Source organism: Aquarana catesbeiana, linkage group LG13 (assembly GCF_042186555.1).
Source record: "Aquarana catesbeiana isolate 2022-GZ linkage group LG13, ASM4218655v1, whole genome shotgun sequence".
Lineage (NCBI taxonomy): Eukaryota > Metazoa > Chordata > Amphibia > Anura > Ranidae > Aquarana > Aquarana catesbeiana.
The window spans coordinates 28892545-28906551 of NC_133336.1; the positions used below are offsets into that span (position 1 = coordinate 28892545).

Sequence of the window (14007 nt, forward strand, 5' to 3'; positions counted from 1 at the left end):
TTTCTTAATGCCGGAGTGTTTTTTTTTTCTCTTGTAGGGTGAGCGATGAAAAAGACGCCCGAGGTTATCTGCAAGCCTTGGCATCCAAGATGACTGAAGAACTGGAGACACTGAGAAGTTCCAGTCTGGGCTCTCGTACACTGGTATGTGCTTCCCTCTCTCTGTCTATGAAGGGCACTGGCCTTTGTGTATATGATAAACTATCTCCGTGCTTTTCAAACACACAGCTATCCCCTAAAAAAATCCCTTGATGGCTTACAAGTTTAAAGCAGTAGTAAGGTCGGGGGGAAAAAAAACCCTTCCCCCAGCAAGTTAAGGGCATAATGTGCTAGTATCATAGGGGTGCCCTGGGCACACCATAATCACCCTGTGTGACGCAGATTCCCCCTGTTTAAACCCCTGATATTTTACCGACGCCCTCCAACGGGGCTCCTAAAAAATTAGTAAAAAAATAATAAAAAATAAAAGGCAAAAGCTGGCACTATCCTCTGCCCCACTGACACCGTCCACTGCCCCACTGACACTGTCCTCTGCCCCACTGACACCGTCCTCTGCCCCACTGACACCGTCCTCTGCCCCACTGACACCGTCCTCTGCCCCACTGACACCGTCCTCTGCCCCACTGACACCGTCCTCTGCCCCACTGACACCGTCCTCTGCCCCACTGACACCGTCCTCTGCCCCACTGACACCGTCCTCTGCCCCACTGACACCGTCCTCTGCCCCACTGACACCGTCCTCTGCCCCACTGACACCGTCCTCTGCCCCACTGACACCGTCCTCTGCCCCACTGACACCGTCCTCTGCCCCACTGACACCGTCCTCTGCCCCACTGACACCGTCCACTGCCCCACTGACACCGTCCTCTGCCCCACTGACACCGTCCATGTATAAACACATGCACACAAACATATGTGTTTGAGCTTTAGGGCGCACACCCTAATGCAATAGGTTATACACACCTATGGATAGAATGCATCGCATACTAGCACATTATGAAATTAGACATTATAAAAGATTTACCTTAAAACCTGGCCCTCCAGCAGCGTTCTGTCACCGCTGACAGGGCTTACCTGTAGGTCCAGTGTTTTCTACTACTTTATATCTGAAGTAAAATGAAGAAAAGCCAGCTATTGCATTAAAAACGCCTCTCTAATGGTCTAATAAACAGCTTTTATCAAAAATAATTTTTTATACCTTCTTTTTTTAGTTTTAGTAAGCAGTCATGTGACCACAAGCCCCCTGTTCCCAAGTGCAGAGGGCATGGCTTCAAATTACATGCAGGACAGTGGGGGTGTGGCAGCAAAGCTGGCAGTGGAGATCACAGGCATGCCAGAAATAGTGTCCCCATTGGAAGATTTCCCCCCTATTACTTTTCTGCAGAAAACTCAAAATGTGGGATTTTCTTTTACTTTCACCTTCAATGATAATGGTAAACAGGACAAATAGAGAGGGGGGATCTCCCTAACAGGGGGCACAGACATCAATAAAAACTGACACAGGGGTTCTAATCCCTCTCCACTCCCAAACTAAAAAAAAAAAAAAAAAGTTTTGCCTTTAGTTATACTTTAAATTATATCGCTCCCAAGTTACTTTTTTTTTTAAATTTAAAACAAAGACATTTTTCTCTCCTTTCACAGTCAGCCAGAACCTCTCCTCCTGTTTTATTAGTCTAGTTATTTGCTTTTGAACCCTCTGTGAATCTCCTGTATCCAGTCCTATAGAATCCAGTCAATGTGGTTATGTCCATTTCTGGTAACATACATTGTATTCTGATTGTTGCTGTAGCACGACATGCCATACCAGCACGGCCTGGCACCTTACAGTACAGATAGGCTGGTGAGTCTCCCGGTACTCTGCATCGGTGTGGTGAAGGGTCACTCTGGTGATGGGATTTTGGAGGCGATTCTGTAATAATCTTATTGACTTCTTTCTTTCTCTTCTTTGCATGTAAACGGCAAATCATTTCTGTTATACCAATTTTATTTTTAATGAAACACGTTTATAAAAAAAATCTGTTGGGGCACATGGTGTAGATTGCATCATGCATTTGGTAAAAATAATGATCCATAGATATATTTTTTATCTAAGGCACACCGCAAAAGTATTTTATTCAAATAACCTCTTGTGTGTGTAAATGCCTTCATCCAGAAGTAGTACAATAAAGCGCCTGTATCAGATGTCAGTACAATAACCCATAGCAACAAAGCGACTGTTGCATTTCACTGATTTGGTTTGCTCTGGGGGTGCGGCTTGTCGTTTTCTTTTCAAACTTCTTTATCTAATGTGCCTGCTAATTAATACAAAGGCTGATGTGGTAACTTTAGTTACAGCTGTTTGTGCCAATTTATAAAATGTCCTGAACTATTTTCCAGGATCCTCTGTGGAAGGTCCGACGTAGCCAAAAACTGGACATGTCCGCACGGCTGGAGCTGCAGTCAGCACTGGACGCCGAAATACGAGCCAAACAAATGGTGCAGGAAGAGCTGCGGAAAGTAAAAGATACCAACATCACATTCGAGAAGTAATCTTTGCTTTATATTGCTTTCATTAGTTCTGGGGATTATAGCGAAGCTTTATAGCAGCTACAGGTGAACTACAGCATTTGTTAGTTTGCTAGGAATCAGCTGCATGCACCTGTGTGCGCTTCTAGTTTTGTGACCACACCAACCCTAAATTCCAGAGGTCTTACACCAACAATTGGGAAGTGACACAGTTCTCGATCATGTCATCAGGGGACTAGCTGCATGCACTTGTCTGCTTTCGTTCTGTGACTACACCAACGTTAAATTCCAGAGGTCTTACACCAACAATTAGAAAGTGACATGGTTCTCGATCATGTCATCAGGGGACTAGCTGCATGCACCTGTCTGCTTTCATTCTGTGACTACACCAACGTTAAATTCCAGAGGTCTCACACTAATTATTGGGAAGTGACCTGGTTCTCGATCATGTCATTGTAACTAGCTTGCATGCACCTGTGTGTGCTTCTGGTTCTGTCACTAAACCAACACTAAATTTTGGAGGTCTCATGTGAACGAATAGGGGAATTATGTGCTTCTCAATCATGTGATCACCATAACAGGCAGCCATGGTGATCACATGATTGCACACTACATAGAGATTTCTTTACTGTAAGAGTGACAAGGATGTGAAATTCCCTTCCACAGGCGGTGGTCTCAGTGGGGAGCATCAATAGTTTCAAGAAACTATTAGATAAGCACCTGAATGACCGCAACATACAGGGATATACAATGTAATACTGACATATAATCACACACATAGGACGGACTTGATGGACTTGTGTCTTTTTTCGACCTCACCTACTATGTAACTATGTGACAATGATCACATGAAGTTTGTTTACAAACAGGCCTGGTGGCAGCAACTGTCTCTGTGCCTGTCTCTGTGCCTGTCTCTGTGCCTGTCTCTGTGCCTGTCTCTGTGCCTGTCTCTGTGCCTGTCTCTGTGCCTGTCTCTGTGCCTGTCTCTGTGCCTGTCTCTGCGCCTGTCTCTGCGCCTGTCTCTGCGCCTGTCTCTGCGCCTGTCTCTGCGCCTGTCTCTGCGCCTGTCTCTGCGCCTGTCTCTGCACTCACTTTGCTGTAGCTAACATTGATATTAGAGTGTGTTTAAAAGTTTGAAATCTTAAAATAAAAAAATACGATCAGAGTATTTATTAAAGCGGAGTTCCACCCAAAAGTGGAACTTCCCCTCATCTAATTCCTCCCCCCCTCCGGTGCCACAATTGGCACATTTCAGGGGGGAGGGGGGTGCAGATACCTGTATTAGACAGGTATCTGCACCCATTTCCGGGAATAGACTCCCGCGGGAGTCACACCCCCTCCCGCACTGCCCCGCTGTCTCCTGGGAAACACACAGGTCCCAGGAGATAGCGGGGACCACTTAGGACGCGCAGCGCGACTTGCGCATTAGGGGACCGGGAAGTGAAGCCGCAACGCTTCACTTCCTTATTCCCTCACCGAGAATGGCGGCGGCAGCAGCAGCCGAGAGCCGAGTTATTGCTCAGCTTCGGCTGCCGACGTCGCTGGACTCCAGGACAGGTAAGTGTCCGTTTATTAAAAGTCAGCAGCTGCAGTATTTGTAGCTGCTGGCTTTTAATAATTTTTTTTCAGGTGGACTCCCTCTTTAAAACAAGTGCCAAATAAAAGGCATGCATATCCTATAAAATAATGTTAGTTATCCTGGAAAGCAAATTTAGAAGCTACTGTCAAGTTAGCTGATGCTTTCTGACCCTGCTAACGTTGGCTGGGCTAGGCTTCATTGACACCCATGTTCATGAAAGGGCCATTTTTTAAGACGCACCATACACGTCTTGATTGTTCAATGTTTGTTCAATCTCCTTTACCAAAATGATAAATGACTTTTGTAAAGTTCTCCTTTTCACAATGAAAAGGTGAACACCCTACGACCTACGCTGTTCAACCAACACCCCCCCCCAGACCCGCTTCACTTATATTTGTGGGTGATATCAGACAGAGTGTAGCAATCCAGGGATTTGAAATCTCGGCCCCCCCCCCCCTTTTCTGTAGGGCTTCCAGGACAGATCAGAGCGATTTCCAATTTGTCAACGCTGGCACAGAACAATCGGAATCGCTCTGATCCGTCCCTATAGGAGAAGAGGAGCGAATATTTTAAATCCTCGGCCTGCTACACCCTGGCTGTGGGGGCAGTGACAGCTGATCACCCATTGAGGCAAATGCAGCAAGCGGGTTAAGGTGTGTGTTCACCTTTTTTTTTCGTGAACAGGTTAACTTAAGTAGGGAATAGATCTGACAGATCCCTGCATCAACACAAACGATGTGGATGCAGAGATCTTTCCCACTGTGCAATTATATTCTGACGGGGGGGCAACTCCCCTCCTCCCAATCAGAATACACTGATCAGTGCTCCAGCCATTGACTGAAAGCCCTAATGAAATGCTGGTTTTACAGCATGACTGTTCAGTAGAAGCCAGTCATTAGAGTGTTGGACAGACAACAGTACACACGGACTGAAAGTTGTCGGATTCCTGTTGAACGGGATGATTTTCAGCCTGTGTGTACCCTGCTTTACACTCTGACAATCTGATCAATTTATTTTAACTAGTAGGTCAGACCCTTGCACTACATAGATAAGGAACAGAGGGCGCACCAGCCTAGCGCGTTACCTATGCAACAATTTATTATTAAGAGAATATTGATATATACTCTCAAAAAATATCATTTGGGCATGACAAAGTCCAGAAGGTGTTCCAACCACCCTAGTCTGTTAGATAAGTCCCAAATGTTAGATGAGTTTCCAAAAAACTGACGCATTTTTTGAGGGGAGGTCACCTCTTCTTCTGAGCTGCTGTTCTGAGGAAGAGGTGGGCCCGCCTCGAAACGCGTCAGCTTTTTTGGAAATACATCTCACATTTGGGACTTGTCTAGCAGACTAGGGTGGTTGGAGCACCTTCTGGACATTGTCATGCCCAATTGATATTGTTTGTGAGTATATGTCAACATTCTCTTTTAATAATAAATTGGTGCAAAGGTAATGTACTAGTGATGGCGAACGTTGGCACCCCAGATGTTTTTGAACTACATTTCCCATGATTCTCATGCCATCTGTAGTTTAGTGGAGCATCATGGGAAATGTGGTTCCAAAACATCTGGGGTGCCAAGGTTCGCCATCACTTTTCAGTTTTCCTTCTATGTTCCCCCAGCCTGTTATGAGGGGCAGCATAGCCTGTGCGGAAATCTGATCAGCTGAAGATCCCAGACTGTCCTTTTCAGCACACTTCTCTGAAGTGCAGGAGATTTCGTTTCCTTTCTTTGTTTGCATTCCTTGCACTACATAGTTGTTGGGAAATCTAAAGTCTAAATCTTTAGTCACACTATCAGGGATGTGGTACTATATCCTCTGAGTCCAACAACATCAACTTTGTTATTCTGTTAAATCTAAGGGCCCTTTCACACAGGCGACTCATCGGGTCCGCCTGTCAGTTTTTTATTTGGACCCTCCAGTCTCCTCTATAGGCAGTCGGATGTAAATGGACTGCCTGTCGACACCCACCGCCATCCAATCCGGTCCGCTAAAAAAAGACGGATGGGGATCCGTTGTTCATCCGTCCTCCATCACTCTGGCAGATTGGATCGGATGTCATTCGGGTGTCAACAGACAGGTGGTCCATTTACTTCCCACCACCCGGAGAGGAGAGCAGGCTGTGTGTCTGTGTCTGCTCTGAATGAGCGGACACAGACCAGCCCACCCGCCTGCTCAGTGGGGATCGACATGCAGATTCCCCGCTGAGCAGGTGGACTCCAACGGAGTCCATCCCATAGGTAAGGCACCTGAATTGTACAGTCAGATTGCTATGTGTATGGTGAGGTTTGTCTGGGCCGCACAAGGTGTAACTTCTAAACCTGTTTTCTTTGGGAAATCTTACAATAGTTCTTGTATATTTCATAAAGAGAAGATACTGTATATAAGGGACTCTGGTTTTCATTGTTAATGTGTGTTTTTTACCCGCAGCAAACTAAAAGAAGCAGAGGCTAAAAATAAAGAGCTATTAGAAGAAATGGAAAACTTGAAGAAAAAGTTGGAGGATAAATTCAAAGACAACAGCGGTTAGTAGTCGGCGGTGCATATCCCTGCGTACAATTAGACTTTGGAAAGTGATTCCTCTTTCTATAACCCAAGCATACATGAGACTGTTCAGGTTTCTACAACGCAATCACAAATCTATCTTTGAAAAAAAAGACGACAGAAAGCTGGGGAGTGGGAAGCTGAATTTTTTAAATGGTTTAAATGGTTCTATTATTCACTTCTATCCTCTCTGTTTTAGGAACATATTAGGCCTCATGTACACTGCTGCTGGTAAACGGGCATTTAAGGTCTCTTTCACACGGGCGGCTGTTCTGCCGCTGTTAAAAGCATGTTTTGTTATTTTGAAATTCAGAGAATCCTGGCACAGCGTTCACTTGCAGTTGTACATTGCGATTAGCTGCGTTTACCTGCGTTGGAACATTCTTGCCATTTCTGATGTGCTTCCTGTTTTTCTTTCCTTGTTGCCGCTGCTGTCTGCAGGAGAAATAGTACACTGCGATTACCTGCAGTTATGTGCAGATAGCTGCAATAAAATCGGTCCTGGTCGAAGTTATTTTTTCTAACCGCACCAAATCCCATGTAACGAAACCGTTGCTAAATGCAATGTGTGAATGGGGCCATAGGAAAGCATTGTGTGAGTTTAGCTGCGGTAGATAACTTGATCTACCCACAGCTAAAAGCTGAATTCTAACCGCCCGTGTGAAAGGGGCCTAAGAGCAGTTGGGCATTTTTTTTCAGCTGCCCCTGAACTCTCCTCTGTTATCTTATCAGTACATGTACACAGGGACGTTTATAGTCGTTTCTAGGCATTTGAGTTTAGAAACTTTTTTTGGAACGCAAAAAATGGGTTCAGACGGATGTTCAGAGGCATTTGAAGCGTCAAATGCCTGTAACAGCTTGTAAACACTGCTAAACGCTGTAACTTGCGTTTAGCAGCGTTTCGTTTACAGACGTTTTTCATTTTAACAAAAAAATTAAAAACCCCTTTTTTTTTTTTTTTTTTTTTTTTTTTTTTTTTTTTTTTTTTAAACAAACGCTTCTAGACGTAAATGCGGCTAAACAGCCGTTTTTAGACGCCAGTTTCTAGCTGTCAAGTTAAATTATTCAGCAGAGGTTGAACAGCATCCCGTGTACATGAGGCCTAAACCACTTCCTATCGGGCACCCCTTCCTGCTCAGGCCAATTTTCAGCACACTTACACTTTGAATGACAATTGCGCGGTCAAACAGCACTGTACTCATATGGAATTTTTATCATTATTTTTCACACAAATGGAGCTTTCTTTTGGTGGTATTTAATCACTGCTGGGTTAATTATTTTTTGCTAAATAAAACAACTGACAATTTAAAATAAAAAAAAGATTTTCTTAGTTTCTGTCAGTAAATGTTGTAAATAAGTAATTTTTCTCCTTCACTGATTCTATGCATTGAGGTGAAAAACTTCTTGTAGTGCACCATCCCCTCCCCCCGTTTTACTCGCCGTTCGCTCCCACGCCGGAGACACGCAAACCCCCTCTGACCGGTGTCTCGGCGCTTGATTGGATTAAATTGATAGCAGCGCAGCCATTGGCTCCCACTGCTGTCAATCAACTCCAATGACGCGGGCGCCGGTGCTGAGTCCTGCTGTATGTGTCTATGGACACAGCAGCAGGACACAGGCGCGCGCGCCCACACAGGTGCCCCAAAGGAGAACGCTTCTCCGACGGGTCACTCGATGCAGGGAGGAGCCAGGAGCGCAGCGACCCCAGAAGAGGAGGATCGGGGGCAACTCTGTGCAAAACCAACTGTAAGTATAACATGTTTGTTTTATAAGAAAACAAAAAGGGAACCTTTTAGTGTTCCTTTAAATTCTAGTAACTACACTAGCTGCATTGCAATTACATACATTGATGTTTGATAGATCCACAATTACATTCATCTGTGTATGTAATATCTGCCTGGGGTTAAGCTTTACTTAAACATTTTGAATGCAGGGGCATATCAGACGACAGGACTGTTGTAAGGGGGGAGGAGGAAGAGAACACACCTCCTGGTTATTCAACTCGACAAAATGCAGAAATCAATGGTAACGTTTCTTTTTTTTTTTTTTTTAATAGAACATTTTATTAGATTTTTTTTTCTGTTTCCTCTTAGGGCTGAAACTGACAGATTTCCACGATTCCATATTTGATTACTTTAACACATCTCCCCTGCCACATGACCTGAGAGTAAGTATTTAGCAGTCTTCAGTTTCATGGAATCACGTCCCATATTGCTGCTTCACCTTGTGTTCAAAACATTCCGTTTTGAGAAGTTGAATTTTCACTTTTGTCTGCTGTTTAGTGTTTAGGTGAGACTTTCTTTAATGGTATCTGTATATGGGTGCTACCAAATTTGCTTATTATGTAAGAATACTGGTCTTCCTGCTCATTAGTGCAACACAAAGATTGCACCCTTCAGCTCCCCTTGTTTTAATGCGGTTTACAGCAGAGCCCCACCCGGGAGGGGAAGCTTGTCTGCATACACCAGCCCCCCCCCTCCTTCACTGCCACATTTGGCAATTTGTGGGGGAGATGGGGAAGCGGGTACCTGATTTTGACAGATACCGGCTCCCACCTCCTGGTAAGATCGCCGCAGAAATCTTCAATTATGTCCACCCCCCCTTCTGGGGGGACACAGGTCTCAGAACACAGCAGGACCATTCAGAATGTGCGGTGCAACTCGCGTATGCGCAGTAGGAGACTGGCTGTAAGCGTAGGTTCACATTGCTGCGGGAATGAAATTGTGTGAGTTCAGCTGAAGTCGCACGATTTCATACCGGCATGTCAGTCCGACTTCGGGGGGGTGATTTCAGAGACATCTGTGCGGGTTCCTGCACAGATGTCTATTGAAATCGCACCCAAAGTTGCCAAAAGTAGTACAGAAACTACATTTGGGAATTGGTGCGGCAACGCAAAGTCGGCGTCACACCGATTTGGAAGGGGCCATTACCGCCAACAGCTGCCGATTTAACATGTCAAATCGCATGCATCAATGTAAACCTGGGCTGAAGCTTAAAGCTTCACTGCCTCGGGTATAAGTAGACCGTGGCATTTTACATGCTTTAAAGTGATATTAAAGTCTACTTCCCTGCTCTGTGTAATGGTTTTGCACAAAGCAGCCCAGATCGTCTTCTTCTTGGGTCCCTCGTTGGCTCTCCTGGCACCTCCCTTCCTGCCAAGTGCCCCCGTAGCAAGTAGCTTGCTAAGAGGGCACCTGAGCCGAGCCGCTGCTCTGTGTGTCCATTCAGACACGGAGACGTGGCTCAGCCCCGCCCCACCCCCTCCTTCTTTCCTCGTTGGCTCACTGACTTTGACAGCAGCGGGAGCCAATGACGCCACTGCTGTTTCAGCCAATGAGGAGGGAGACACACATACACATGGCCGCACAGCAGGAGGTGAGCAGCGACCATGGTCCGTGATAGCGCTTTGCGGTTGCTGCTCACCTCCTGCCGTGCGGCCCGGTCATCAGCGGGCCACAGACCGGTACTGGTCCTTGGCTCTGGGGTTGGGGATCCTTGCATTAAAGGGCATAGGCCTCACCCATCTGTGTTTATGATCATTATCTTGGCACTGCTTTGCTACAAAACTGAGGCATACTGATAATATAAGGGGATATCCTGGACTGGCCTACAGTTTTTTTTTTTTTTTTTTTTTTTTTTTTTTTTTACATTTATAGTTAATACAGAAAAATGATTGTACTGTTTCTAAAGCAAACAATTAAGGAGAATCTTCAGTTATTTTGCATAAAAGTCTGCTGGTACAAATGTGGCTACTGACTTTTATTAAAAGGACACTTACCAGTCCAGGGATCCAGTTCTGTCCTCACCTGGACTGGTTCTGTACCTGACTTTGGGAAGCAGGCTGTGACCCCTTGCAGCTTCTCAGCACGTATGTGCGAGTCGCCCTGCATTTTAGGAATTGCCCGCAGCCTCTTGGGACCTGTGAAGCCTCCCAGGAGGCTGCGGGCGGGGGGGGTGGTAGGGAACTTCCTAGGCGATCTGAGTGGGAGAGGGAATAGAAAGAGCAGAACTTCCATTTTTAACTCAAGTTCGGCCTTAATTTTGGGATTCTGGATCTCTATTATATTTTTATTTTTGTTGTCAATATTTATCTTGTGTCTAAAGCATCCATTATTTTAGCATTGTGTATGGTGATTTGTGAGAATCTGACATGTAATACAAAGTTCTGGCTCCTTATGTTCCTCTCTGGTGATGACCTGGAGCTGTATCTTCTAGGTAGTCCTCTGTCTTTTTTTTACAGCTTTATTTCTGTCCTATTTTGGGGTGTTAGAAAGATCCGGCCAGCCAGTTCTTAATGATTTGCTGTGCCCATTACTCTGAAAATTGTGAATTTCTGGGTACATAGTGCTGATTTTTGTGTCCCTCATGTTTGTCACCACAAGGAACCAATGTCTACCTCGTCCACGTCCTCTCTCCTAGCCTATTGGGAAGATGTAAGTCTACTCACAGCTTTTGTGACCATCTTAAAATCGGGCACTTTTAACCTAGTCACCACCTAATAGTCTATAACCCCACAACCTATGGGCCTGTATTTAATAAAGCAAAGTGCAGAGTGCTCTAACTCCTAGCGGCCAATCAGAAGTCACCCTTCTTTGTTTTTTTTTTAGTACTGTGCATTATTAGTCTGCGATAGGTGGATCCTCACTTGTGAATTTACACTGTTTCCTCAGATATTAGTTGTTTGCTATATGAACTGCATGCCTTGCTTCTGGGAACTACTGTATATGCCACTTCTATATGTAGCTGCACCATGTTTATTTACCTATAGACTGCTTTCACAGTCTCCCTCCGTGACCCCAATGGTTGGTAGTACAAATCCTTATCTGACCTTCAAGAGTGCAAGCATCCGATTAAGCGGTTTACCTCCAAAATGGGCGCAGTGGTCCACAGCCTGCTGCTTGCAATTGCTGTAAGCTCTCACTTCAGTTAAAGCGGAACTTTATTTTATAACATCTTGATAAAAAAATAATGTTCTTTAGCAGGGAACCTACATTTCACATTTATAATTACCATAATTAATGTGTGCTGTAACTTGCCTCCAGCATTGTTCCTGGTTCTTCTTTCTGGAGGCCACCATGTTGTTAAATCCCATAGCCCCAGTAGTAAATTAGAAAATATAACTTTCACACTTATACGACTTCAAAGTTGCACGATTTTACCGCGATTTTGTGGCCGCTATTTTGCCGCGATTTGGGAGCAGTACTACTTTGTACGACTTTTCCACAACTTTGGCATTAACAAATGAAAACATACATGGTGTGAGGCTTGTGCTTACAAAGTCGTACTGAAATCGTGTCTATATTATTCAGGTACGATTTGCAAGCTACTTGAGGGTTTAACATTGAGGTCTATGGAGTACAAATCGCATGGAAGCTGGACCAAAGTAGTGCAGGGACTACTTTGAAGTCGGCACGACTTAAAGTTGCACCAATATGAATGGTAGTCATTGAAAATCATGGAGAATGACTTGTCATACCATTTTGCAGTACAAAATCGTGGGACAAGTCGTATAAGTGTGAAAGGGGCCTTAAAGTGGAAGGCCACCCTGAAAAAAAAAAAAAATTAAACTTACCTAAACCCTTGTTGCTAGGCAGTCTTCCTAATCTGCCTCTTCCTATTCCGCGGTGAGTTCTTCTCCTCGGTGAGCGGCCCCGTTGTCTTCTGGGAACTGTGTATGTTCCCAGAACACCACGGGGCCATTCACAGAACAGAGCGACGCTCGCGCATGCGCAGTAGGAAACTGGCAGTGAAGCCGCAAGGCTCCACTGCCTGTTTCCCTTTCCTAGGATGGCGGTGCCGGGACCCGAGAGCCGAAGGACGGGTCGGCCTGGGGCGGCCGACATCGCGGGCACCCAGGACAGGTAAGTACTTATTTAAAGTCAGCAGCTACAATGTTAGTAGCTGCTGACTTTAAAATTTTTTTTTTTTTTTTTAGGACGGAATCCCGCTTTAACCAAATCGATTTAACAATTTCAAAAAAGTTACATTCCTGGAATTGCTGTCACATTTTGCTTGTGTCCTCAACCAAACTGTCAAACCATCAAGTGGTTGGTGTCATAACTGATCGCATGTGCAGCACCATGGCAGTTGAACATCAAACAGAAGCAGCTTTCTTGGCTGTAAAGGATATGAGGGTTTAATTACGCTTTAAAGCAGAGTTCCGCCCCCTCCAAAAATTAAGTCAGCTGCTACGAATACTGTAGCCGCTGACTTTTATATTAGGACTCTTACCTGTCCATGAATCCAGCGTTGTCCTCACCCGAGCCGATTCTTGAATTGGCTCTCGGGTGCTGGCGCCGCCATCTTGGCTAAGAGAAAGCAGGAGTGATGCCTTGCGGCTTTATAACCAGTTTCCTACTGATCATGCCGGAATCTCTCTGTGAATGGCGTGACTAGAGGGTGCAGAAGGAGGGCTGAACTTCCGGCTCACCCCCCAAAAGGTACCAAATGTGGCGGGGGGGAGGGAGAGAGAGGTGGCAGACAAGTGGAGCTTCCCTTTTTGGGTGGACCTCTGCTTTAAGGCTGTCAGCAGATCGGCATCTACAAACTCAGCAGAGCCTAAAAACGGAAAACAACTGAGCATGTGCAGAGCAAGGTGAGACCGTGTATTCGATTTTAAACAGTACAGACACTTATTTTTTAGTGTTCTACATGGCTGTACTTGCAAAAGGCACCAACATGAAGTCAACTAGCGGGACTTCATTTTCTGACTAAAAGTTTCACTTTAAGATGACCAAACCGAAGCTGATTTTTGGGAGAATGATTAAAGCGGAACTAAACTCTCCTATCCTTTTCAGCCAAGGAAGCTGCCATCTTGGTTTGATCTGCAGTTGCCATGATGCTGCATATGTGATCAGTAAGGATGAGCTCTGGCGTGTTCGCATGCTGCACGTGCAGAGCCCGCCAGGAAGTCGGCAATGCGTTGCGCTAATCACAGGCAGTGAGACATTCCCCGATCTCTGCAGCCGCACATGGGGAAATGTCTCACTGCTTGTGATTAGCGCTGTGCAGTGCCGAGTTCCTGGCGGGCTCTGCACGTGCAGCATGCGAACACGCCGGAGCTCATCCTTAGTGATCAGTTATGACACCAGACATTTGATGGTTTGGCAATTTGTTGAGAACACAAGCAAATGTGAAACGTTGGCAATCCTGGCATGCTGGGAATACAACTGCTTTTTATTGGCGAAAATCCGTATAGCACATACAAAAGTTAGTGGTTGTAAAGGCAGAAGTTTTTTTTTTTTTACCTTCATGCATTCTATGCATTAAGATAAAAAGCCTTTGGTGTGCAGCATCCTCCCCTAATACTTACCCTGATCCCCATCTCTATCCAGCGATGTGTACTAGTGCCTCGGCCATCTGGGACTCTCCCTCCTGATT

The 14007-nt window shown here is 45.3% G+C and overlaps 1 protein-coding gene across 2 annotated transcripts in view; it reads left to right on the top strand.

Annotated features, from left to right (window-relative positions):
- The window catches only part of CDC42BPB (CDC42 binding protein kinase beta), a 207285-nt gene that overhangs the window by 143335 nt on the left and 49943 nt on the right, over positions 1 to 14007 (top strand). The window contains exons 18-22 of one of the 2 annotated variants that reach the window (XM_073608630.1): positions 38 to 143; positions 1789 to 1839; positions 2376 to 2524; positions 6514 to 6608; positions 8721 to 8794. In XM_073608630.1, coding sequence (XP_073464731.1) covers positions 38 to 143; positions 1789 to 1839; positions 2376 to 2524; positions 6514 to 6608; positions 8721 to 8794 — 475 coding nt within the window. The remainder of the gene's footprint in view (positions 1 to 37; positions 144 to 1788; positions 1840 to 2375; positions 2525 to 6513; positions 6609 to 8720; positions 8795 to 14007) is intronic. The other variant, XM_073608631.1, reaches the window with a different exon arrangement.